The sequence below is a fragment of the Crotalus tigris genome, unplaced genomic scaffold, assembly GCF_016545835.1.
Source record: "Crotalus tigris isolate CLP2741 ecotype Arizona unplaced genomic scaffold, ASM1654583v1 scf7180000017739.2905288, whole genome shotgun sequence".
Taxonomy (NCBI): Eukaryota; Metazoa; Chordata; class Lepidosauria; order Squamata; family Viperidae; genus Crotalus; species Crotalus tigris.
In genome coordinates this window covers 68,613-96,316 of record NW_024096605.1, presented here as the reverse complement: position 1 = coordinate 96,316, position 27,704 = coordinate 68,613, and the positions used below count along the sequence as shown (strand labels likewise).

At 40.4% G+C, this 27,704-nt stretch overlaps 1 protein-coding gene across 3 annotated transcripts in view; it reads left to right on the top strand.

Annotated features, from left to right (window-relative positions):
• Positions 1–27,704, top strand: part of BCAR3 (BCAR3 adaptor protein, NSP family member) — a 104,401-nt gene that overhangs the window by 63,351 nt on the left and 13,346 nt on the right. For all 3 annotated transcript variants that reach the window (XM_039339743.1, XM_039339742.1, XM_039339744.1), the window contains 4 exons: positions 9,942–10,070; positions 15,886–16,322; positions 17,933–18,033; positions 22,676–23,286. In XM_039339743.1, the coding sequence (XP_039195677.1) occupies positions 9,942–10,070; positions 15,886–16,322; positions 17,933–18,033; positions 22,676–23,286 (1,278 nt within the window). The remainder of the gene's footprint in view (positions 1–9,941; positions 10,071–15,885; positions 16,323–17,932; positions 18,034–22,675; positions 23,287–27,704) is intronic.

Sequence of the window (27,704 nt, the reverse complement as noted above, 5' to 3'; positions counted from 1 at the left end):
TGTAATCACAATGGTGATAAAAATGAGATTTGTACAAGCTGCATTATTTTTAATCAAGATTAGCAAGGAAAGAAGAAAGACAGGAAAAATGTTTCATGCCTCATAATGGGAGTAATACTGATAGCCTTAAAGAGAATGTTCCAATCCCATAAGACCCCAATATAGCTGTTTAAAATTGTCTAATTGCAGTTATTGAAAAAGCTCTCTAGGATGTTTTTTGTCAAGTGGATGTAAGCCATCTTCCTCAATCCAGGGTCTTCCACACATGCTGGGATTACGGTTCTCAGAATTCTCAATCAAATTATCTTTGGATTTAACACAGGTAGAAAGTGCCAGGATGGGAAAGATTTATGCAAACTACAAAGAGAAGCCCAGAAATTATCTGAGAAACAATGTCAGAATAATCAGAGAAAAGGTTGCTCCTGATGCAAAGACTGCAGTTTAATAAAGGGAGTTTAGATTGAAATTAAGAGGGTAAAGGCTGTTGTTTGATTTTGGCTAGAATCAAAGCATCCATGTGAATGTTGGGGCTTTACATTTGCTATCAAAGCAGAATCATAAATACAGTTCTTGACTGTGCTGATTATCTTGCTGTGAGTCTGTAATACTTAAAATGATGCTGTGTGTTGTCATGGTAACTTTCCATTGGTTCAGTCTACATGTTATCTCAGGGAACAGGAGAAAGGGCAGCATTTTATAAAGAAACCCAGCTGGCCTTGTTCAGATATAAGTTCTTATTTAACAGGTTTCCAGCTGCTTAAAATAGGTTTGGTATATTCACTGTAAAGCTTTGAAGGTTTTCATTCCTTCCGGTTTAATAAAAGTCACGGAAATTATATTTTAAACTTCTCTGAATATAGAAAAAATTATCTTCTATATCTAATTTTGGCTATCCAAAATTAGAATATATGCCTGAGAGATGATGGGCTCAGATCATGACTCCAATTAGGACTAATATATTAGCATCTGTAAAATTAAGACAACCAGAAGGGACTTGTGAGGTATAATGAACAGTATGGAAATTAGAAGGGTCTGCTTATTATAGGGAGAGTCACCAATAGTTGCTGAAAATTTACTTGGATTGCCAGTAGCAACCAGGGGAAGAAACAGAATCTGTCTTGCTAATCATACCAAGTAATGTGGAATTGCCCTAGTCTTTTTCAGAAGAACAAGATCTGAGCCCCAATCAAAGTGTCCTGTCTTTTATCAAATGCAATTTTTAGTTTGAAAATACATATAAAGATGTGTTTGGTCTTCATTGTAGCTTTTGCAGCAAAGAATAACCAGTTCTACTGCTTGGGAACCTAATGAGATGACATCTGAAGTATGTTTATCATTTTGTTGCAAACAGTAATAGATTTCTGGGATTTATGATTCCCAGTGAATGGAGTCATTTTCACAAATGTGGCAGCATGGCTGTCCCAAGCCTTTAATCATGAAAGAACTTAATCACGAAAGCCAAGACCGGGGAATGAGAAAATAGAGGTTTTGGACAGCTAGTTTGTTCTGACTAACCTCACATGCGGGTTACCTTTTTGCGGATCTATTTTTATCTTTGATAAATGCGACTAAATCAGCCAAGTTGGCAAATGGAACATTAAATTACAGCCAGATGTGTGGCCAGAAGAACGATTTGACATTATGTACTTTACAAGGAAAGCAAGGGACAATTTACTGGAGGATCCTTGCTTATTTTATGTGCCAAGTCTTTCTATGTTTCCTATTTGTTTACAACTCAGAGCCTATCTAGTTTGCTAGGGCTATATTTGGAAGCAGAGCCAAACTTTGGTTTTTCCATTAAGAGAAAGAAAGGTCTTCAATGTATTTTCTGTATTTCACATGCCTCAGTTATATGCTTGTTCAGTTCAGAAGTTCTAGGTGTTCTAGCATTGATTTATGGGAGCCTTGCCCACGTGGCTACTATGCAACTAGACCTCATTCTTAGTTTCTTTTTCATACACACAATATTAGTATATCATCCTTGACTCGATAGTCCTTTTGCTTTACTAAATTTATTTATTTATTTATTTATTTCTCCTGCTTCATTGTTCTCTTTCTTTCCTTCCTTTCTCTTAGCACTTTTCAAAATTCCTTAAGTCTGTTCATAAGGATTCCCTATTGTCTCACTCCATCCAGTCATAGCCTTCAACCCTGTGGTCATTGCATAAAGTGCTACTGTTAGATGAGGACAACCTAACCTTTTTTCTTTTTTTCTTCTATGTCTTTGTAGAGGTTATGCAGCAAATATTTATTAATATTTTGGGAATTTACAAATACTCTTGGTACAATTGTTCTACTCATTTGCAGCTTCTCTTTGGGATCAAGCTGTTATGCCCCCTTGTCTTCCTTCAAGCTTCTGTCATGACCCAAAACCTATCTGATGGCTCCCTTTGAGAAATTGCTGAATTTTCCACTCCCTGCAGAAGGTCCTCAGGTTTCTGATGTGTCATAAATGCCTACTAATTTTTGAGAGCCTTCTCAGGGCTTCTGCTTCCTGATTCCAGCTGGTGCCAAAAGAGAAAGGGGAAAAGGATTGCCTATTTGATTCCAACTCTAACAGTTTCAAATTCCAACCTATGGTGATCTTTGTCCACTCTGCTATTGATGAACTCTCTAATAGTTACTATCTAGTTCATTAATTTAATTTTATTTGAACTTAAAACACATTACAGTTAACATTTCTTTTTCAAAACAGTTATCTGTGATGTTCTGTAAATACCAGTGTAGCTATATGACTACATTATTACTATATAAAAACCTATATAAATTTAAAAAAGAAAGTCTATCTATCTATCTATCTATCTATCTATCTATCTATCTATCTATCTATCTATCTATCTATCTATCTATCTATCTATCTATCTATCTATCTATCTATCTATCTTGAAGAGAAATAAAATAAGCCTATAATAAATTACCTAAAAGCAAAAGCAAAGAGAAAAAAATAACGAAAGAAACTTGAAAATGAAAAAGAAAAACCTTAAGCAAAATATAATCATGTCAAAATAGTAAAACAAAATCCTACTTGAATTATATCTATACCTAAATTATACCTAAAAGCCCATATTAGATATCATTCTACTGAAACTATAATTTTCTTCCATTTTTCCACATTGTGATTCAGTTTTTCTACAATGAACCTAGAACTCATGTAATCATATTATTGGGTATTATTTCTCCTTCAGTACAAAGTGTGTACAATCTGAGGAGAAATAAGAGTATCTTTGTACAGAGAAATCACCTGGTACCTTCCTCACACTAGTAATTGCTTCAGGCTTGTCTTGGAACTACTTTTTTTTAATGACTGGACTGTGAATAATACTAGCATACTTCAAAGAGTGAGAGATGACAGATCTTACTAAATCAGTATTTATAGAGTCCGGGATACAGGCATTCTTCCATAGCTGCATCATCAGATATATTTTTTTTTTAGTTACAATCCGGGCACAATATATTCATAGTTAGTTCTTCATAGATTCCAAATCTGGGAGGCATCATTTAGCAAATCATCAAATCTTTAACTCTTTAACCATTTAAATAAAGTCCAGTTGTTTTTTACATTTTACAAATTGATGAAAAAATGTTTTAAGGTAACATTGCTGACTAAAATGTTAAGGAACAGATGGCATAAAATACTCCCATTAGGAAAACTAAGAAAAAGTCAATAATATTTGGAGGAGGAAGATAATTAAAACAAAACGCAGCATAAATATTATGTCCAGCCTCCCTTCCTGTTTACTCAAAGTGGATAAGAAGTTTATTTCGTTTTTTTTTTCTAAGAAAAGTGTGAATCTTCAGTAAACCAAAATACATAGAACACATTTCAGATAACCCAGTTTGCTTAAGCATTTGAAATGAATGGTTTACTGTCCTTCATCCTATTGCAGGGGTAGTCAACCTTGGCTCTTTTATGACTCGTGGACTTCAACTCCCAGAATTCCTGAGCCAGCCACGCTGAGCTGAAAGGGAGAGGTTTCCAAGCTGAGCCATGCTGGCTCAGGAATTCTGGGAGTTGAAGTCCACAAGTCATAAAAGAGCCAAAGTTGACTACCCTTGTTCTATTGGATCATCATGACTATAATTCCCTGAAAATGAGAGAGGTTGGTCCACAAGGGACCAGCCTCAAGCTGCTTTGTGCTCCAGATCTACAAAGGATTGTTGACCCACTCACTATAATCCAGAATGGAATGCAGTTGCACCATTGAAATGAATGGATCCACCTTCCCCGGGATCTTGCCATTTTGTCTTGGCTCTTGGCTATGGCAGTTGTGGAGTTCATTGCAATTGGGGAGGTTCTGTTCTTAGATAGTGTGTAGCGTTCCAGTCTTGCTAGCCATTATAGGGAACACATGCCTTGCCATGCCTTCCAACCCCCCTCGTATTATAACATGATACCAAGAAGTCACAACTAAATAAAGGGGTCATGGAGATACAATAGACAGAATAAGGTGATTGGTAGCTTGCCACTTTAGTGACCATCTAATGGAGCCAATGATTTTAGGTTTGAGTGCAGAATAAATTGTGGAGGATGTTCTTACAGTCTAGCTGACTGTAAAGCATTACCAAGTCCTAAAGATGTAAACATGGCCTGATTTCAGCAGCATTCTGTTGTTGATGAAGAAATAGCCTATTTAAGTTACTTTACTTTTATTTTGAAATCAGACAATTGGGTGATGGGAAAGTTGGTCATCTGGAAGTCATCTGCCATGTGATTTAACTTGAGGCGAAACATAATATCTGTCCTTTTGCAATGTGGGAAAGTGCAGAATAGAAATGAAAAGAGGTGTGTGTGTGTGTGTGTGTGTGTGTGTGTGTGTGCGTGAGAGAGAGTGCAATTTATTGCCTTTTCTCACTTATAAACCAGGCATCTGAAATGCAAATCATTGTGAGACCTACAAGTAGCCCTTGCTTAACAACTGTCCTGTTTAGCAATTGTTTGAACTTACAATGGTGCTTAAAAAGTAACTTTACGACCTATCCTTGCACTTACAACTGCCACAGTGTCCCAATGGTCATGTGATCGAGATTTGGGCACTTTGCAAACAGTGGGCATTTATGACTATCACATTGTCCCATGGCCATGAGATTGCCATTTGCACACTTCATAATTGGTTTCCAACAAGCATAGTCAATGGAGAGGCCAGCGGTAAAGTCACAAGTCATGGTCAGATGGCCACTTCATAGGCCACTTTGGTGATTTTGTGGCGTCAAGTTGATGTCAATCTCATAGTAAAATCTTTTTTCCCCAGGAGGATCTATTCCCAACCTGGTCCTTCAAAATCTTCCAATGGAGTATACCAAGATCATATCTAGAATGAAATTAAATCAGCTTAGAATTCTGCTCAAATTTGGTGTAGAACATAAGGCAGATGACCGTGATGGAAATGTAAGAATTGTTACCAAAGCAAAAGGGGGCTGAAACATTTTTTTAAACTCCAAATGAGATAATATTTGGAAGCAGCTGAGGCAGAAACTCCCAGTTCACTGAGGTTGAAGGAGGAGGAGGAAGAGGAGGAGGAGGAGGAGGAAGTACCGCAAATGGCAAAAATCAGTAGTTATCCAATAGAAAGTGTTAACCATAAACAGAAACCAATAACAATAATTTGAGAGAACGAATGAAATAGAAAGACTAAGTGTCCAACAGAACAGAATAGGCAGATTGATTAGACCAGTGGTTCTCAACCTTTTTAATGCCGTGACCCCCAACCGGTCGTAAGTTGAGGACTATTCAACCGGTCGTAAGTTGAGGACTACTCAACTGGTGCAGCACCATTTGCAGAATGGGAATTTTGGTGGGCTCAGCAGGGCAGAGACAGCCTGGACAATTCCTATTGGCTTTTGAAAGCCAATAGAATTAGACTCTATTCAAGAGAGTCTATTCTATTGGCTTTCAAAAGCCAATAGAATAAAAGGGAGTAGCACAGCTAAGGAAAAGGGGGGGGGAAATGGCGGACTGCGTTGTTTGGCGACCCCCGTGAAATGGTTGTTCGACCCCAAATGGGGTCCCGACCCACAGGTTGAGAACCACTGGATTAGACCAACAGTATGAGAAACATCAAGAAAAGAAATTATTGGAAATGGGAAAGAAAGAATATACTGTATTATATCAGTTGGTTTTAATCTTCCTGGATTTCCTATCTGGTCTATTTCTGCTTTTGTTTTTCTTCTATCTCTTTGCTGAGCAGATGGATATTTCCCTCCTTTCAGAAAGATATTGCTTACATCTTCACTCTCTTTTTCACCTCTTGCTCAGTAAAGCCAGACTGTGTGGAAGGGTGGCTAAAACCCAGCCCTCCTCCTTACCCTGACTCAGCTTCCTGACCATCTCCCTGGTCAAGTCTCACCTTTCTGCTGCCTGTGCCTAGAAGATGCCATGGAAAGCCCCCCCCCCACTTGGTTGAATTGAGACCCTCAGGCTACTGTACTTTCTGGAGCGCTTCCTGTGATCCAACCTAGATGTCTCTACAACTATACAACATTTACACTCCACAGAAAATGACTTGATGGGCCACAGGCAGCTCAGACACTCCTAAGCTAAGTTGTCCCTCCTGGTCTCTTCCTCCTGGATTCAGAATAATAATAAGTCTACTAAAATTAATGGCCATGTTTGATTCAACATTAAGGGTTGTTTGAATTAAAAAAAAAACCTGTTTTGCCAAACATTGATTAAATGCTAATTCTTAATAGATTAACTACATCCCAAAAGACAATTGTTGGAAGTGCATTAAAAACGCCATATATCAAAGTACTGTATGGCTATAAGAAGAATCCAGGAAAGTGGAAGCCCCCAGGATTTCAGACTATTCATAGAAAGGCTAGATTAGAGAATAAGAACTTTTCTCCTTTAGCCTTTCAAGTAGTATAAAGATTCATTCACATCACTAGAAGCCCGGGAATTCATCCAAGTTGCTTAAAAAGAAAAAGGAAAAAAAAAGCCTGTAGTCATGGGAAAAATGTTTCGGTGGTTATTATTGTATGGTAGCTTTTAGCATACATTCATGGCGTTTCCAACTTAATGCTACTTAGTTCTGCTTCTTTCTCAGGCGTTGTAAGCAGAGATTTCTTTAGAAAACAGCAGGATGCTACAAATGCCTGAGAATCTTGTTATTCTTTTTTGTTGGCTTTTTCATTGATAGTTTCAATCAAGGGAGGCTGAATTGCAGAAGGTCTTGTGTTTTGCTCTTTTGTGTCAAACTGAAATATTTGAAATGCTGCCGATGGGATCAGATTAGTCAAAATGCTGATTATGAGGAGGCCCCTGTGGGTCCTGAGTTTCTCCACTTTTTTCACAGATATGAAATATCTATTTTAAAAAAAACATTAGCTGCAGGTTGGTGAGAGGACAGTTGGAGACATCTTGATTAGAACTGGGTCATTGCTGACTATATTTCCAATTTGACAAAGACCTTCAGCAAGAAAAAAGAACATTGCTTCTGGAACACAGATGTTTTCCTGAGTGTCTCTACCAGGGGTAGGCAACCTTGGCTCTTTTATGACTCGTGGACTTCAACTCCCAGAATTCCTGAGCCAGCCATGCTGGCTCAGCTGGCTCAGGAATTCTGGGAGTTGAAGTCCACGAGTCATAAAAGAGCCAAGGTTGCCTACCTGATGATTTCTAGGATTTTCTGAAGATTTGCGGAGGGGATACTTTTAATTTTGAGGGAACAATAAGCCTATCTGAAAGCTTAAAGATATCTTTTCTTCTCCTCTGGGAAACTGATGACTTTTTAGTGGAAGAAAGGAGTTGAAAGAATACATACAGCCTTCAGGGGTGATAGATTATCCACTCCTGGCAAGACATTCTTTAACTCAGAGGTGGACAGTCTGTTTCCGTTTCAAATGTATCCTGATTTCCTAATTTTGTTTCAAGAACCTATGCAGCAGTGGCTTCAGATAACTTTTATTTTGAAGAATTTTTTTTTCATGATTCAATAATGTATAATGATTTGGAGATTTTATAAGAGATATGTTGCTCTTTCAGTGTTCTCGGGTAAAGTTGCAAAATGTAAATGACAAAAGTAGGAAAGAAAGCAGATGTGTCCTGAAAGGAGTAAAATTATTTTACATTTACACTGATACCTGATTTCAGGCAAAATCTGCAAGTGTAGAGACATAACTTTAATTAAAATGCCACTGCAATCCCTGTGTGTTATCTAAGAAAAGTAAATTAAAGAAGGGGGATTAAATTAAAATAGGATTAATTTAATTCATAGATGGTTTAATGCAGAAACTTGGAGTACTCCTGATGCTCTGGACTACAATTCCCATACCACTATGGCAGTATTCATGAAACTTTAAAGCATCTGGAGAATACAAGTTGCAGCCCATGTTTAATTTAACTCTGCATCTCCTAATTATCAGGATTCTCAGAACAGTATCAAGGGTGGGATAAGCATTTGTGTAATTATGAAATCCTTGTCACTACCTATTTTGCTTTAATACCAAACTGCTTCAGGATTATTTGAAGTTTAAACTGCCCTCTCCTGGTCAGTTGTGTTGTTGAAAGAAGAAAGCTAGGTCCAACTTTCTCTTCTGGTCCACTGTAACTAGTCCAGTGTTTCTCAACCTTGACAATTTTAAGGCATGTGGACTTCAACTCCCAGAATTCCACAGCCAGCATTGCTGGCTGTGGAATTCTGGGAGTTGAAGTCCACATGCCTTAAAATTGTCAAGGTTGAGAAACACTGAACTAGTCTAACACTTCATTCTCCCACACACTATTAAGTTTTCACCTCTACCTATATGGAGGCAAAATAGGACAGAAAGAAGATGTGGAGGAATGAAGTTATTATTGGATTATTGATTTTATGTTTCTACAGTTTTTAAGAAATCCACAATGGACCAGCAAAGGAAAACTGGATTATTAGCAATGATAGAGTACTGCAGCCAGGAGCTTCACGCTGCATTGTGTTGCTGCTTCATAAAAAATCATTTAATCTGGGGTTGAGAGATTAGGTCAGTCACGCTGCTATTCAGTCTGTCTGCAATATACTGCAGCTTATTCTTTAAACAAGCTATGAGAATAGGAATCTTTCTGCACCTGAGATCAAAGCTTCTGGAAATATGTCAGTAATAGGCCCTTCATATAGGTATATGGAAGCAAAATAGGATTATGTAATAGTTACCATACTGATGTATTAGAAATAGTGAAGTAGTGAAATTATAATAAAGCACTTGTGAGTGATTGCTGCACCATAGGCAGAGTTCTTTTATTATTGGCCCAAAAGCTGGTGTTCAGGACTTACAAAACTTGATCATAGAGTTTCAAATGCATTGATCACAACTCATAACAAAGCTTACTTGGTGCCTCCCACCTCACACCTCTTTAAACTAGTCTTTGCTGTTACATGCACGCAAACTTGACCAGGTCACATAAGACCTTTCAGGTGTATTTGCATAATGTGTGAACACTTGGTTACACCTTGAGGTGTTTGGGAAGGCTGAGTCTAACCTAGAAATCCTGGTTTAGGATGGTTTCTGCAAAGTTAGAAAAAGAATTGATTCCATAACCAAAATGTGTATGCTGAGCAAACTCAGTGTAAATGTACATTGCCTGATCAACAGGTTTAAACTTGAACCTTCTGCTTCAGGCCAGCTCTTTCTCCTAAGTGCAGTTCCTTTTTTACTTTCTTTCTGCATTCCTTGCAGGAAGGGACATAAATGACCACAGAACACTCATGCTTATCCCAAAACATCCAGGTGGGACATGAGTGATCCACCCCTTTGCAAGTAATCATTACCTAAGTTGCTCATCCAGCAGTAGTTTTAGCAAATGCAGCTTAAAGATCAAAAGCTGGCAAAATGCTGGTTATTGCAGACCTCCTGGCATGTGAGGCAAAATGAAAGTTTCTGGCTGGATACTGGTAGGTTTTTCTTTTCTTTTGCTTGTTTACGGCCTGATTCGGCATAACCCAGCCTTCCAATCTCGTTCTCTTTTGCAGTTTTTAAAGGAGAAGCAGGTGATGGACAGTTCCCCAGAAAAACTGAAGAAGGAGCTGGAAGAAGAATTGCAGATGAGCAGTGATGATTTACGGAGCCATGCTTGGTATCATGGGCGGATTCCACGACAGGTGTGTTCCTTTTGGTCTTTTTTTTTAGTTAACCCTGGAGAGTCTTTGGTGTTCTCCCTACTTTTCTGTAATACCAAATCCTGCCAAGATTCAAGTAGACCCAACAGTTCAAGTAGACCCAACAGCTCATCTTTTAACGAGACAAGCTACAGGAATTGCTCTTAAGATTTCTGCAGGTAGAACGAAGGAACAGTTGGTGGAAAAATGAAACATACTGGATTAGTCCAAGTCTTAGGACATGGTTAGCTGGAGGGTTGTCTTTCTCCAGTTGTTTCTGCTTGACCAGTACAATCTGAACCAGTTGGTGTGCTCCAAGCTGTAAAGCAGGGGACTTCAAACTTGGCCCTTTTGTGACTTGTGGACTTCAACTCCCAGAATTTTTCAGCCAGCGTGCATCTTCTCAATCTTGTGGGATTGAGAAGATGTATCTTCTTGTCAGCTGTGCCTGTCCTGTAGACACTGTGCTCCCTGAAGTCTGCATGGCCCTGACTCTTTTGTGCTTTCATAAAGCCACAAAGGCCTGGTTCTTTTGACATGTCCTGGGGTAGGGTATAGTGATCTGTTCCTTGTTGGTGAATTGTTGGAAATATGTTAGAGTTAGTTATCTGCCTCTGAAGTTAGTTATCTACCTCTGACACTCACTGTGTGTTCTACTGTCAGTTTTGTCATTTTTCAGTGTTTTTCAGTTTTGCTGAAACTGCCACCTAACCACAGAATTTGTTGCCTGGATTTGCATATTTTATGCTAACTTATTCTGAAAATCTTCACTTTCTTTAAAAGAAACAAGCATGTTTCTAGCTCTCATGCATTTGCCATGAATCATTTTGGGGATCCTTTTTCTGTTGTTCTCTGCTAAACTTTTTCTAGAGAAAAGACTTTCCAAATTATTTGAAAACATTAATAAATACTAAATGCCGGTATATCAAAATAGGCCAAATATATTTAACTTGCATAATTTATTCTGATTGCTGTTTGCTTTTCCAACAGTATGTTATATGCACAACTGGTTAGAGAAAAGCTTAATTCAGGCTGAAAATAATAGTACTGACATTTCAAAATGTCTATTTTAGGGATGTGTAAGATAGCTAAAAGCAATCAACTACATTTCTGTTCTCAACCTGGTTTTTATCATGACACCTATATGCACTTTGGTACCTGAAGGAGAAGAGCTGTTACTATTTTAATCCTGGGCAACTAAAACAGCATGAGCTAGTAATCAAAATGCAAATCTCCTCAGTTATAACTACTCCTGTGGGAATCAATCTTGCAATGTTTGATAATTAAAGGTTGTCTGATTAAAAAAAAGGGAAAGACAATTAAAATAGTATTTCAGGTTGCCAGTAAGTGTGTTGGATACAGGTAAAGAAGCCACTGAAAGAACTGGTTTCTTAACAAAAACCAATAAAAGAATATATTGTTCACAAGAGTCTACAGTCCTATTTATTTATACTTACCTAGCAATTTGAATTCCATTGATTGAATGAGTCTGTTCTGGCTCAGCTAGATCCAATTCAGTATTTTGGAGTTTCCAAAATAAAAGATTGTCCGTTGGTGGCAGTCAGGGCAAAATCTATATTGATTTTATGTTTTCATATTTCAAATAAGCAGTTGCAGGTGGTCTAAAGGTCGTTTAAAGCTGTAAGTGGTCTTTTAATTAAGGTTTAACATCACTTGCCTCTCTTTAAATTTTATATATGTTTTTTATGTTTTTAATATTTTATGTGTACACCGCCCAGGGATCCTCTCTGAGGGAGATGTGAAGTTTAAAAAAATGTAATAAAAAAAAATAAAAAGTAGCGCGAATGGTCTCACCCTGCTGTGGTTCAGATGTCTTCTGCAATATGCCTTAGAAATTGAATTGACTGAAGTTGCCCTCAGTACAAATACAAGCGTCAGAGGGAGAGTTTTGATTAGCAATAGCAATAGCAGTTCGACCCTATATATCACTTCACAGTGCTTTACAGCACTCTCTAACGATTTACAGAGTCAGTATATTGCCCTCAACAATCTGGGTCCTCATTTTACCGACCTCGGAAGGATGGAAGGCTGAGTCAACCTTGAATTCATCAGGATGAAATTCCAGACTGTGGGCAGAGTTAGCCTGCAATGCAATACTGTGTTCTAAGATTAAGTCTACCACAAGGAGGGTTTGGCCTAGCAGCTGCCTTCATTCTTTCTGTAGTTACAATGTGTAGTTTTAAAATATATGCATGGTATTTGTGCAATTAACATCAAGGATAGTTTCACTCTGATGGACATCATGATGGGATTGGGTGACCTATGAAATTGTCACTGTGAGTACTGTCAAACTACGTCAGTTATCACTAATCTGTTGTCCTCATAATGATATGGAGTATAGTACCTACCGGCCATGGCTAGTATTACAGGAATTATACTTTCAAACTATCTAGAAGGCACCAGGCTGCTTACATCATCAAAGCTTTACATTTTATTAGCACTGGCATGTTTAAACCTCATTGTGTGCTGATCACTTTTCTTTTCCCAATTAGTATGCATACCCTGAATAATTCCAGAAAAATATTAATGTTGACTTTATAGCAGTCAGAAGGTTAAGAGTGCTTATGCAGCCTCAGAGATTAACAATTTTATTGCGGTATAGAGTCTCCCAGGTAATAGCTGCTGTAAATAGTTGAATGAGATTGAAAACACAACAGGAAATCTTTCCTCTCAGTTGAAAATAAAATGATCTAGGTGAGTGTTAAACCTCATGGAATGCTCTCTGAGCACTCCAATGTGATGGGGTAGCATATTATCAAGTATTACTGAACTGATTGCTGTGAAAGAGAGCATATATTTTCTTCAAAAAGTGGAATTTACCATAATTAGTCCAGTTTGCTTGCTCTAGTCTAGAGGTAGGATAGGGTAGGTTAGGATAGGGTAGGTTAGGATAGGGCAGTGGTAGTGCGTGCCATAGGTGGCACGCAGAGCCCTCTCTGTGGGCATGTGTGCCATCGCCCCAATCCTAGGCCTTCAGCTGGGTTTTATAAAACCTTTTCGCTTTAGGCCTCCGTCGCCATGTGCAAAAAAAAAAAAGGTTCAATCAATCAATCAATTTCAACTTCTCACGAGAAAAAAAAAGATCTCGCAAAGTTGGAATTGATTGATTGAACTTTTTAGTCCCACCCAGTCTGCTGTTACCACTGCAGCCACGCCCACCCAATGGGCCATGTCCACCCAATGGGCCACGCCCACCCAGCACCCGATGATGCATAAGTGGGTTTTGAGTTGCAGTTTGGGCACTTGGTCTCTAAAAGGTTCGCCATCACTGGGATAGGGTAAGGAAGGGAAGGGGAAGGAAAGGAAGGAAGGGATTGCTGCTGATGGCGGATTGTTCCTGCAAAACATTCAGAATCGGAATTATGATTCTCCCCAGATAGGAGAGTTTGGAATGTCTTATATTTATAAAGCAATCTGAATTTGGTCTTGTGGGAAATAGGCTTAATCTTTTTGTAATCTTCAAACACCATAGCTAATACATGTCTGTATGAGGCAGAGGAAATGAAAATAAAGCCAGAAAAGAAAGACTATATAAATTGAAATCTGACAGAACCTTAATACAGAAAAGCTGAGGGACTGGATAAGATCAGCTGCAGAAGGAAAATAATAATAATAATTGGCATTGACAAATTCACCATCAGTCAATTGCAAATGGCAGCTTTACTTGGAACAACTTGGGAAGGACTCAGTAGATGGATAAAAATGTCAAATCCAGTCTAAACATCTGGCTGACTGTGCAGCAAACTATAATATGACTTACTGTTTTTGCTGAATGTTTGTCAAATAAATATGAAGCATTCCAGAACATATTTTTAATGCTTTGTAATCCACCCTCCATTTTTTAAATATTACTTTTTATTTGAGCAACTTATGTGGCTGCCCAACTTGCAAATTTTGACTCTGGTTTGCTAACCTAGGATTAAAAATATAAAAAACAAACAATAAGCATAGAGACTGAAAAAGCATAGCACGAAAGAGCACAAACGGAGGCCAAACCCAAACTATTCAGACAACCCAAACTATTTGGCATCCAGGCCTGGGAAGGAAAAAGAAAAAGAACCCCCAACTTTTTTAAAGAGTTATGGAAAGCCAGCAGGGTCAGTGCCATTATAAAGGGCAAGCATTGCAACAGAGAAGGTAACCAAGATGGGTCCCCTTAGATCAGGGGTCCCCAACACCCAGGGTCATGGCCCACTACCAGGTTACGGCTAGTTCGGAACCAGGCTGCGGAAAGCATCAGGCAAACACACATGCGCGAGCAGCTCCCCTTGTGTGAGCGGTGGACGCTTGCACTCTCACATGCAGCTCCCCTGATGCGAGAGGCAGGTGCTTGCACTCTCGCAAGAAGCTCCTCTCATGCAAGCACCCACCGCTCACACAAATGGGAGCTCTGCAAGCACATGCACACCTGCCACTTGGACAGAACCATCCCTTCTCCTCCCCCACCTGGGCGGCCAAGTCAGAAAGGTTGAGGACTATTGCCTTAGAGCGTGCTACTTTAATGTGAGGGGAGGGAGTGCAAGTGCACATGCCCGCCACTTGTGTTGAGGGGAGCTGCGCACATAAGCACAAGCTCCCCGTCACTTGTGTGAAGGAAGCTGCACATGCTCATGTAACTGCCACTCATGCAAAGGAACTGCATGCATGCTCTCTCAACTCTTTCCGTGGCCCGGTTCTGAACTGGCCACAACCCAGTAGTGGGCTGAGGCCCGGGGATTGGGGATCCCTGTCATAGGGAAAACCAGTGCATGGCCATCCTGTTGAATCTCAAGAGATGGGCAGACCGAATTGGAGATAGGTCGTCCCACACGTAATCTAGTCCAGGGCTTTTCAACCTTTTCACCCATTGTACCACTTTTAGGATATGGCAATATCCAAGTACCACCAGCCGCTTAGCAAGGTGTCAAAAACTTGATGACCAAAAAAAAAAAAAAAAGGAAAAAAGTGATAAAGTACAGGTAGTCCTTGATTTACAACAAGTAAATCTCACAAGCTTAGTGACTGTTCAAAGTTACAATGGTACTGAAAAAAGTGCCCCCCAAACCATAGCTGAGCAAGACACCTGCCTGCACACCCGGCAGCGCTCTTCCTCCTGTCCGAGGTGTTCATTGTTGTGAGCATTTCTGTTGAGGATTGGCAGTGGGGGTGGGGTGGGCAGTTGTTTGGTTTTTATTCCCCCGTCTGCTGAGTAGTTGCAGCAGGTTTTGGTCACTTCACATAACCCTGGGAAACTGTGACCGTCATAAATTTGAATCAGTTGCCAAGCATCTGAATGTAAATCACAAGACCCTGGAGATACTGCAACATTCCAACTGATAGGTGCTTCTTCTGGGCTCAGCAGAAGCACCAGGATCAGTGCTGCTTTCCAGCTGGAGCCTGTCGCTGATCCTGGCGCTTCCACTGAGCCCTGACACCCCTGAAGAAGTGCCGATCAGCTGGAAAGCGGCACTGATCCTGGCGCTTCCACTGAGCCCTGACAGCCTTGCAGTGCCAGCTGTCTCTCGCTCAGGCTTATGCAGTGCTGCCACCAGTCCAGCTCATTCCCCTCCCCCGCTACCACTTTTCTAGGATGGTTGCGTACCACCTGCCAGGTGCCAATGTACCACAGGTGGTACCCATACCACTAGTTGAAAAGCCCTGATCTAGTCCCTTCCACACTGTGCCATGAAGATTGTTGTATGCATATCCTTACTAAAAAATATGCGAGACAACGATTAAAAAAAAAAACTGACTGGGGAAGCCCAGCAGTGGATAATTCCCTCTTGTTTCAAACAGGCCTGTTTTTTTTCTTTTAAAGGTGTCTGAGAGCCTCGTTCAGAGAGACGGTGACTTTTTGATCAGAGATTCTCTCTCCAGTCCTGGCAATTTTGTCCTTACCTGTCAGTGGAAAAACATCTCTCAGCATTTCAAGATCAATAAAACTATCGTGCGGCTCAGCGAAGCTCACTGCCGGGTGCAGTTTCACTTTGAAGACGAAGGCTTTGACACTGTCCCTGGCCTGGTGCGATGCTATGTGGGAAATCGCAAGCCCATATCAAAGCAGAGCGGAGCGATTATATTTCAGCCCATAAACAGAACGGTTCCTCTGAGATGCCTGGAGGAGAAATACGGGATTTCTCCAGTCCTGCCAAGAGAAGATAGCATTCCAGAGGGGCAAGTAGAAACCCCACAAAGACTGAGCCTTAATATCTGCAATCGACAAGCCAGAGAGTCCACTTTAGGAAATCTTTTAAGGTACCGCCACTTGGTTTCACGAGAGAGAGTTGTGTGTGGTTTATAACGTTCAACAGCAGGGGTATGTTGATGGATTGGTTTGCAAAATCCCTTCCTTTTCTTTCAATCGTTCAAATCACATTGCAGAAGATCTGCAATGGAATCAAAGGGTATCATCTTCCTGAAAGCTGGAAGAGACCTCTGAAGGGCCAATGATTGGGGAAAGCGGTTTAACCCTTTGCTCCCTGCCTTGTCCCTTTCAAATACATCTCAAAGTTGTGTTCGCTCAAGTGGCAGAAAAAGGCTAGGGAGTCTTTTTGCTTCTCTCCATTAAAATATGTACAGAGAGAGAGAGAGACCAATTTAATTAGTACCTTGTCAAGAAAGGGGATTTATATTATGCAAAATGGTCAGCACCTCCTAAGCCATCTCTGGGTTTGCAAGCCAATATCTCGCTTCTATAGCCATTTAGAATAATTTTAAGCATGTCCAGAAATCCAGTCCACCTATTTCCTGATTTATTTATTTTTTGTTCTTTGGTTATGTTACCTTAAACAATCAGGCAAGCAGATTAACCAATTGGCAATACCTTCATTGGTGTGTATGTGTGTGTGCGTGCGCGCGCGCATGCCCATGCATTTTGCCTGTGTATGTGAATTTAAATCCTTCTTTGCTCCCTCTGGAGCTCAAAGAAATCTATGTGGTTTCCTTCTCATTTACTCAAGTAAAACTTTTGAAGTAGTCTAGGTTGAGGGTAAGGACAGGGTTACTGTGTGAAGGAGTGAGCTGATCTTACTAGCCCAACTTTGATATTCTGGTCCAACTTCTGCAACTTGAGAGTAATACTACAGTAAGGTTCATTCACACTGGTGGTTGATTCCTAGCTAACTTAACCATGCTTTATTCCATTAACACAATCTTCTGACACACAGTGAACCACCAACTAACCGATAGCATGGATTCAAAAACAGGTTAGACTCCAAGAGGGTTGATTAGTTTGTAATACATTGTGTGACATTTGATACATGCCAGAATAGGCAAGATTGCTGTAACAGAAGCTTTAGGAAGTAGTGCATTAAAAAAAAAAAGCTTTATGCTATTTTGGTTCAGGTGTGCAGAAGTTAAACACAAATAAAATATTAAAGATAGACTTATCTTGTCTTTGTCCATTTAGAACAGTGTTTCTCAACTTTGGGAACTTCCAAGAAGTGTGGACTTCAACTCCCTGAATTCTCCAGCCAGCCATGATTCTGGGAGTTGAAGTCCACGCTTCTTGGAAGTTGCCAAAGTTGAGAAACACTGGTCAAGACAAAGCCCACTTGAAAGACCAACAGGTATTTTCCGAATGCTGTTAACTTTTCTAAATTTTGAAGCCTTTTACTTGCTCCCAGAGGAGCATCCACTTCCTTCCCATGCTATGCTCTCACCTAAATAACCCAGACATGTTTTGAAGGGAAGGTTTGCTGCAGGCCTCTGAAAAGCAACATTTCTCTCCCCTCTGGAACTTTGCATTTCCTTTGAACCCAATAAAGCCAAGTGGCCTATTGGAAGAAACAGATCAGATGCGGAGGGCAGAAGGTGGACTCCCCAAAGAGGTGAACTACATTGTGCCAATTGCTTCTTTGTTTCAGAAACAAAGAAAAAAGCGGTAGTCAGCCCGCGTGTTTGGATCACCTGCCGGAGAAGCGATTCCCCTTAAAGACTCATCAGTCAGAAAGCTATCTGCCAATAGGTATGTTTGGTCTACACTTAAAAGGTGAATGGAGTTGGGGCAGTAGGTTGCTGTTAATATAACTTGTGTCTATAAAATATCTATATGGATTTCTTCATCCATTCCTTATCCCAACAGAAGCTCAGTCTTAGCCAGGTTGCCTCCCTTTTCTTAATTTAGTGATAAATACAATATGGACTGTTTGAGTCCTTACCTATCTGTGCCTTATTTGGGTCTCGGGAATAGTGCAATTTAGATAAACTAAAGACTGCAATCTCATCCAATGTACTTTTAGATAAATATCTTATTTGCCAAATATCATTAGAGGCAAATTTCCTAACTATTGCAAAAATTAATGAGTTGAAGAAGCATTCGAAAAAGGGTGAAATAAACAATGCTCCCGCAGATAACAGAAACTAGCCAACCTTAGTTGCTTTGGGAAGCTAAGCAGAATTTGCTCTGGTTGGTACTCAGGGGCAGCTCAATGGCTCAGTGGTTAAGACACTGGGCTTGTTGGTTGGAAAGCCAAGAGCCCGGGTTCAAGACCCAAGCGACACAGGACAGGGCGAGCACTCGTCTTCACCTCGCTCCTGTCCACCTAGCAGTTCAAAAGCATGCAGATGTGAGTAGATAAACAGGTACCACTTTGGTGGGAAGGAAACAGTTCTCCGTGATATCATGTTGGCCACATGACCATGGAAATGTCTTCATGGCCTCGAAATGGAGATGAGTGCCACCCCCTATAGTTGCACTTAAAGCGGTATATAAGTCTCATAAATAAATAAATAATGACTAGCAGACAAAAATCTGCAGGGACTTCTTAATATTCAGATGGGAGACTACCTGGGATTTTTCAGGGCTGCAGGATAGTTTGAGAAGTTGACAAAAACATTGTGGGAGAAGGCAGTGGTAAACTGGCAAGAAGCGCCAAAAGTTAAACTCAGCTTGAAGGACTTTTCACCTTAAATAAATGGTAAGGATGAGGATCTTGTTATCTCCTAGCTGCTATTGCTGCTGTTCCATATATTGCAGTACTACTACATGTATTGTTTTAAGGATAAAAAAGAAACATAAAGAGCTACATGGATTCACCTACACATAGGCAATAAAATCCCAGCATTAACATGCCAGGGTTCTAAAAATTCAACAAAAAAATGACAAGAATTCTAAGGACTGTCTCTTTATTGTGGCCTCCAACTATATAGAACCATAACACACACACATACACACACACACACACACACACGACTATAGTTTTGATTTCTTTAAAAAAAGGAAACAGAACATAAAGACAAAATAACAAAATCTATGGCAACCGAGTCTTTCACTCAATCTTCTCCTCTTCCTCCGAGAATGATAATTATGTTAGCTAGTTATAGCAGAAAACATCTGTCTCGCAGATGTATCCCAACATGTCCAGAGAATCACCATGAGGAGTACCCTTAGGGCCAAAATATGATACATTGACAAAGCAAGAAGAATTGTGGACCTCTGTGCTTAAATTAAGCAATAACTTCATTCCCAATTCCCATTTTCCTCTTTATTTTCTGGTTTCTTTTTCTCAAGAAAGCATTTTGCACTTCAAAATGGTTTTTGAGCAATTCCTCTTCCAGTCTCTGAGGTAACTGAGGGATTGAAGTATTCTCTAAACTGCCTATTGATAATTTCCAAGCTTCCAAAAGCAAAATAAGTGATGCAAAACAAAATTAATTATAGAATAAATTATTCAAAGTGAGAGTAATCAGACCGATCTTTTCTTAATTTGCAAAGTATAATTTTAGCATAGTACAAAATTGTTGCCATCTAAGTATAAATCTATCGTGTTAAAATAGGTATATTCCCCCTGAACATTATTAATAGTACAGGTAGTGTTTGAGGTATATCTGGGTTGTATCTCTTGTTTGAATGTTCCCCTATTTCCTTATTCATTCTCCCAGTTTTGAGGAATAGAGGAAAACTGGAGAAGTGGCTGAATTTGCTTCATATTACTTTAAGGCAGGGGTGTCAAGCTGCCGGCCTATGGGCCAGATGTGTCATGCCAAAACCACGCCCATCCCAGCTCCGGCAATGGGGAAAAAGTCTCAATACATTGCGACATGTCACGTGACCTCGCGAGTTTGACACCCCTGCTTTAAGAGGATGAGAAGTTTTGTCAATCTCTCCCTCTTTGCCGGGTGACACTGCAGTTCAGCCAAGTCTCTTTTATGTCAGGAGAATCTTTGTTTGTGAACCAGTTGGCAAATCCTGAGCTTTAATAACTTAATAATAATAATAATAATAATAATAATAATAATAATAATAATAATAATAATAATAATAATAAGAAGAAGAAGAAGAAGAAGAAGAAGAAGAAGAAGAAGAAGAAGTTGGAAGGGATCTTGGAGGTCATCTAGTCCAACCCCCTGCTCAAGCAGGAAACCCTATAACATTTCAGACAAATGGCTGTCCAGTCTCTTCTTTAAAACTTCCAGTGTTGGAGCATTCACCACTTCCGGAGACAAGTTGTTCCACTGGTTAATTGTTCTAACTGTCAGGAAGTTTCTCCTCAGTTCTAGGTTGCTTCTTTCCTTGATTAGTTTCCATCCGTTGCTTCTTGTAAGTGTTAACCTATATTCTAAAGGCCATTGGCTTTCTGGGTAACACAGGGGCTAGTCTCTGGAGTTCATTCCATTCATAAATCCTTGTATGCTCAGCTTCCCTTTTCTAGAAAATGTTCTTTTCATCTTAGTGAGTCACAAAGTCCTTATTTCTGCTTGGGCCCATCAGAGTCAATTATAGATCGGCTCCTATTCTAAGGCCTGGAGATTTTCCACTGCTGACTGTACTGCCGGTAATACCTCATTCACCACAGAGTGATTTCCCGCTGCAGCTGCTTTGTATATCTGGGAGGACTGCAGGGAGAGTATGATAAATGGGTGGAATTTGTCACTCAACTGTCCCTCAGCTATGCATCTTACGTATGTGGCATTCAAGTACAAGGATCCTGAAACATTTTCCTCTAGGAAATAGTGATAGGCCCGGACTGCGGGGAAATAGAAAGCTCACGAGGCTGACATGCTGATTAGGTTCACATATGAACTGTAGGAGAACATATTATGGATATGGCACTCCCATGCAAGAAGGTATATAGCTCATATCCCAAAGCTTAAAGATAATCCCATTTCTTCTTTTCTCCTCTCCTCCCAGTAATTGGCCCACGCCAAGCTCAAAGTGGCAATCCACACTTTTTCTCCCATGTGTTATTCAAAATCCATGTTATAAATAAATTGTAGGATTTTCATACCATTCCCCCCTTTCATTACACTTGCCGTATCTTTATGCAGGTAATTCTCAACTTACGACCATAATGGAGCCCAAAATTTCTGTTTGCTAAGCGAGGCAGTCGTTTAAGTGAGTTCTGTCCCATTTTATGACTTTTCTGACCACAGTTGTTAAGTGATTCACTGTGGTTTGTTAAGTTAGTAACATGGTTGTTAAGTGAATCTGGCTTCTCCGTTGATTTTGCTTGTCAGGAAGATTGTAAAAACTGATCACGTGACCCCAGGAGAATGTAATCGTCGTAAATATGAACCAGTTGCTAAGCATCTGAATTTTGATCAGGTGGCCATGGGGATGCTGCAATGGTTGTAAGTGTGAAAAATGGTCATAAGTCACTTTTTTCAGAGCCGTTGTAGCTTTGAACGGTCACTAAATCAGCGGTTCTCAACCTTTGTATGATGGTGACCCCCGTCACACGGACGCGCTGCGCATGCGTGGCGCGGTGCGCATGCGCGGCGCCGCCCCCTGAGGGGAAAAAATGGCAGATCGCGTTGTTTGGCAACCCCCGTAAAATGGTCGTTCGATCCCAAATGGGGTCGCGACCCATAGGTTGAGAACCGCTGCACTAAATGAACTGTTGTAAGTTGGGGACTATCTGTATTTGGATTCTTCTCCCTACAGTTGCTCTTAGCTCTCCTTTTTTTTTTGTTTTGTACCTCTGCAAAGTGCAGTCTACTGCTATCACAACCTTCAGTTGTGATGTGAAATCTGTTCACTTCAGTGAAATTACCTTGTTAATACCATATCCCCGTGGTGGCGAACCTATGGCACGCGTGCCACAGGTGGCACGCAGAGCCCTCTCTGTGGGCACGCGCGCCATTACCCCAGTCCTAGGCCTTCGGTTGGGTTTTATAAAACCTTTTCACTTTAGGCATCTGCTGCTGTGTGCAAAAAAAAAAAAAAAAAAGATTCAATCAATCAATCAATTTCAACTTCTCCCGGAGGAAAAAAAAAGATCTCGCAAAGTTGGAATTGATTGATTGAACTTTTTAGTCCCATCCAGTCTGCTGTTACCACCGCAGCCACGCCCACCCAATGGGCCACGCTCACCCAATGGGCCATGCCCACCCAGCACCCGCCGATACATAAGTGGGTTTTGGGTTGCAGTTTGGGCACTCGGTCTCTAAAAGGCTTGCCCTCACTGCCATATCCTGAAGTCAGGCAGAATCGTAGACATGGAAGTAGGCCTGGTCCACTTCTGGACAAATTACATGGCTATGGGCATTCTGGCAAGGGACTTTAGGAATCCTCCTTCTTCTTTGACTTTCTGATCAAGCTTTGGTCACCTTCAGTTTGATCCCTCAAAATAGCAACATCACACTTCTTTTCTCCCTTTACTTTCCAGGTTCAAGATATTCTTCCCAAGGAACAGAAACTGAAAACAGTCCTTGTACGAAGCCTCCGGCTTTTAGAACTGGCAGTGAACCTAATCTGAGCCCCCTGGTCTTCCGGAGATTTGCTTCAGAGTTGCAAATTAGTGATGCGCTCAGGGGGTCTGACAGCCAACTTCATTTGAGACCCCCACCAAAGCCCAGTAAACTGCCATTTCTGAGGCCACTGCCGGGCTTGGAAGTCCTCTATTGTGAACTGCACGCAGCTCTTCCCACAGAAGGCAGGCCAACAAAGCAACCTTTATGTCAGAAAAACAGCTTTGTAGAGCATCTGACAACGAAGGACAATGGGATCCATTCAGCCTTGATCCTGGAGGACAGTGACTCCTTGCTGAGTTCTGTGGATCCACAGACAGCTCAGTTGGAGAGAAGCAAAGAGTGTCCCATCTTTGTCACACCTGTCATTGAGAAGGTCTCTGGTTTCAGGCCAAACCATTTTGAGTCAAAACTTCTTCCCCTAGAAAACAAGCCCTTGGAGACCACAATGTTGAAGAGAGTGAAAGAGCTGTTTGTGAATAACGAGGCAAAAGTCATTGCCCAGCATATACTGAAGATGGACTGCAAGGTAAAAAAAAAAATCTCTATTTTTAATTGAAACAGGGTGGGTGGTGGTTTTAACAGCCCTATTAAATGAGACCAAGAGCTAATTTGGTGTTCTGTTTCATGCACTGCTAGAAGCAAACATATTCTGGCTTTAGAATATCACATGCTCTAAATATACATTTACTTATGTATTAATAACTTTAACACTACGTATGATTCACTCCTCGGTCACATAAAATAAAATGCCAAATGTACCCAAATAGAACTAACAATAGATGCAACCCCCCCCCCCAAATCAGGAAGAAAAAGCCAGGTGAATAGTTTTTATTATGTGTGGAAAAAGCGATGGAAAGGGGAGCCTCAGGAAAAGTCCTCTAGGGATGGATATTCTGAGAAGGTGGTGTACCAACCAGTATCTGCTTTTGCATGCTGAACGAAGGATCAAGTCTCTATGCAGAAGCTGCATGTTGTAGAACTGGTCAGATTACAAAATGAAGGGTGATTCTGGATGATCATCAGAGGGCAGCAGTCTGCTGAAGGTGGACGTCTCTCTTAAGGCTTTGAGCAGAGAATTAGTTCTGTTGCAGCTTGTTTAAACTGTGGCTAGGCCCAAAGACACAATTGGATGAAGAATAGTAAGTCTGGTATATTATTTGCCCCCAAATATATTGGCAGTTATTTGAGAAATGGCCTTCTTCTTGGACAAAAGGGATGCGAGTAATTCTGGACATTATCCCAGAAAGCTAATGAAACATACTTCCCCATACCTCAGCAAGCCATTATCGTTGGTTTTGTGATGTTGAATGAATCTACCTATGATGGCTTGTAAACTATTTTTCATGGTTCACAGTACTGTAGCTCAACCCAAACAACTTTTATCTATTCAATAAATAGATTTAGCATGATGGGTGAACTGGACCATAGCTTCCTATCTCAGGACAGAGGCTTGGATTTGATACTCTTTAAACTAATTTTTTTAAAAAATGTTATATATATTATAAAGAAAAGAAACTCTTGCAAATCAGCCAAACGGGCGTTCTATCAAAAGGAGAGAACATAAGGATAAGAGAGAGAACTCTCTGAAAGAAAGGATAGAATTCTTGTCTGAATTCTTTTGTTGTTGTTGTTAATTGCGACGTTGTGTCCGACCCATCGCGACCCCATGGACAATGTTCCTCCAGGTCTTCCTGTCCTCTACCATCTTCTGGAGTCCATTTAAGTTCACACCTACTGCTTCAGTGACTCCATCCAGCCACCTCATTCTCTGTCGTCCCTTTCTTCTCTTGCCCTCAATCTTTCCCAGCATTAGGCCCTTCTCCAGTGAGTCCTTCCTTCTCATTAAGTGGCCAAAGTATTTGAGTTTCAACTTCAGGAATCTGAATTCTTAGCTTTCTTTAATTTGATAAGGCCTAATTGACCAGGGTTTCTTGACATAACTTGTCCAGAATGCCTTTAGTTCAAAGCCAAGTAAGATCTCCAGAGTGTCCACTGGAATGCTAAGTGCGCCCTCTAGTGGACCTGCTTTTGAAATATATGGGAGCTGGTTGCCTTTGAAGGACTTCGGTGGAATAAAAAAAAAACTGCTTTTCTTGCCTTCAGTTTGGAATATCTCATAGAACCCAATCACTCTGTTTCTTACCCTCCGTATTTTTGTGGGAATTTTTGTTCTTTGTGTTAGATATTAATAGGAAAGTTACAGGAATGTCAACAAAGAGCAATTTTTATCCTTGGCAAGAAACTAAAGATCTTATCAGATTTGTGCCTAAATTGCTATCTCTTCTTGATATTTCCCTAGGACATAATGTGGGAATAATTGCTGGTGTAGGTATTTCCAGGATCAGATTTGGAAGTGTTTGTGAAGCTGACAGACCAAGCCTCGTAGCTATGCTGATTCTAGTTTTTCCCACTCTGATGCTCTTCAAATACAGTATACTAGAGTTCAGTTTTCATAATACTGTGGCAACATAGTGCCTATCCAGAGAACCAGACTGATTTCCCCAAATAATGGGGAAATCAGCCTTGGAAATTTGCTTGGAAACATGCTAAGCAGCCTTCCCTAACCTGAGTGCCCTCCAAACATGTTCAACTACAACTCCCAGAATTCCCTGCAGCCAATGGAAATTGCATATGCTAGCTGGCCATTTTGGAAGCTATAGTCCAACTCAACCTAAGAAAGGTTACCCTAAAGCAGGGGTAGGCGACCTTGGCTCTTGTATGACTCGTGGACTTCAACTCCCAGAATTCCTGAGCCAGCCGGCTGGCTCAGGAATTCTGGGAGTTGAAGTCCACGAGTCGTAAAACAACCAAGGTTGCCTACCCCTGCCCTAAAATATCTAGAATAATTGAGTCAAAGAAGCGGGGAATTAAATATAGTCTTTGTTGCAGGGATGTGTCTTCCACACTACCTTTCTGTGAAAATTACTTCTTCCTTTGAATGTCTATCGGATAATCTCTTAAATGTCAACCGGCATGACTTTCGCCCAGTTTCCTGAAAAGATCACGCTTCTCGATGTCATTGCCTTAGTAGCGCCCTTTTGACCTCCTTTCCCTAAAAGTATTAGAGACTTATTAAAAGCAGCCCTCTGTCTGGATTGTCTAAATCATGTTGGCCTCAGCTGTGATCCTGTGCACTCAAGCTTGAAAAGACCTTCTTGAGCTCTCCCCCTCATCACTTAGAGCGCTCCCATTTGGAGACTTCAATCTATATGTACACAGGGCACTTAAACTGAGTAGAGAGAGGAATTGTCTGTTTCCTGACATCGTGTTTGTCATGGTCCCAGGAGGGAGCTCTCGATGAGATCAGTTAAACACAATAGCCCACTGGATCCATTATGAAGGAAGGCGGGCATAATATCACTAATGACATCTACTGCAACCCACCTGCAGCCAAGGGAGGGCTGGGTCCCTAATGAGGTTGATGCTGCTTATTAGGCTAATGCTGCAATATATGACTGTCATTAGGATTGTGGGTGGAATGTCTAAATGCCTTTCTTTTCTTCAGAGGCATTTATTGGGAGTGAATCTCCCGGTGGCAATCACGCACAGGATCTCCAATATACATTGATGGCTTCTAATCCTTACATAAATTTTAGAGCAACATGAGCCTTATAAAGAGAAGCAGACACACAGCTGTTTTTCAACATCTTCAGTCTTATTTGTTTGTTTAAAACGTTTATATAGCCACCCATCTTTCAGCCAACTCTGGGGGGGGGCCCTCCAGTCCAAGATTAAGAGGCATCAGAAATCATTTTAAAACTATAAAACGCAACCAGTTAAAACATAAAAAACAATGAATATTAGATGGCATGTTAACATCTGGATTGATGCCAGATCAATCTGTATTAACATGCTCCCTAATCTTCTCCCACTGTTTGGGGGGAAAGCCTTACGGTAAACTAAAATTTTGTAATGAACAAATTATTTAATTTGATTTGGCAATATTTGTAGCCTCCACAAATTTAGATAGACATAAAAAAAGATCAAAACCATAAAACCCCAATATAAGTAGTAAAATATCATTAGTAAACAACCTGAAACATCCTAGACACCATTAAAGTAAGGACCAAAGTAAAGTAAGGGGAGATTAGTACAATGGGTGAGAAATCAATGATACAATTTATCTGCCATCTTCCCTGTTCAAACTGAATCTGATTTGCATGTTATTTTGGCTTGGATCCACAATGTTGTTGAGTTAGATTGTGTCAGCCTCCTACTTTTCTGAGCAGAAAACAGCATCATGGTGTTCATCACACTGGAAGATTCTCAAGAACAGCCCATAAACAGAATAAATCTATAAAGCAAAGAATAATCAGGGAAAAATCACTGTTTTCTAAAAAAAAAAAAAAAAAAGCACAATTCCTTTCTTTTGGGAATTTAAAGAGCCTTTAAGTTTGCAGAAGGGAAATTGGAAACCAATCCAGAGATACAGTCTAAACACAACCACCTTTATTATAGTTGGGGGTAGAAACATGTAGCAAGATGTAAAAGTCCGGATGACAGCAGACTAACGAAATCCAGAAAGCTAACCTAAAAAAAAACCCACCGGATTTTCAAGGATCCAGTGTGTTTTGATGCGCTTAATTCTTTGTCAGTATTAAAACTGGTATTTTATTTTGTCAGGGAGAAATGAGTATGCTTGGCCCCGAGCAGGAGTTATCTGATTCACTGTGCCTTAATAAACTACTTTAAGTACGTCTGTTGATGTTTACTCCCTGCTTTCTCCTTGCATTTAGCAATGCAATAAATGTGTTTTGCTGTTTTCTGTTACGTGAATTCTGACAAAAGTTGATACTCTTCTCTTGAATAATTAACCTTTCCATTTGATCTTTATAGGCTTTGTCTGACCCCTGCTTTTCCTCCATCATGGAATTAATTTGTGTAACCACCCAATTGGTTAGCTGTTCTACTTGTATCCCTCCTTCCATGATGCCAACTGTCAGT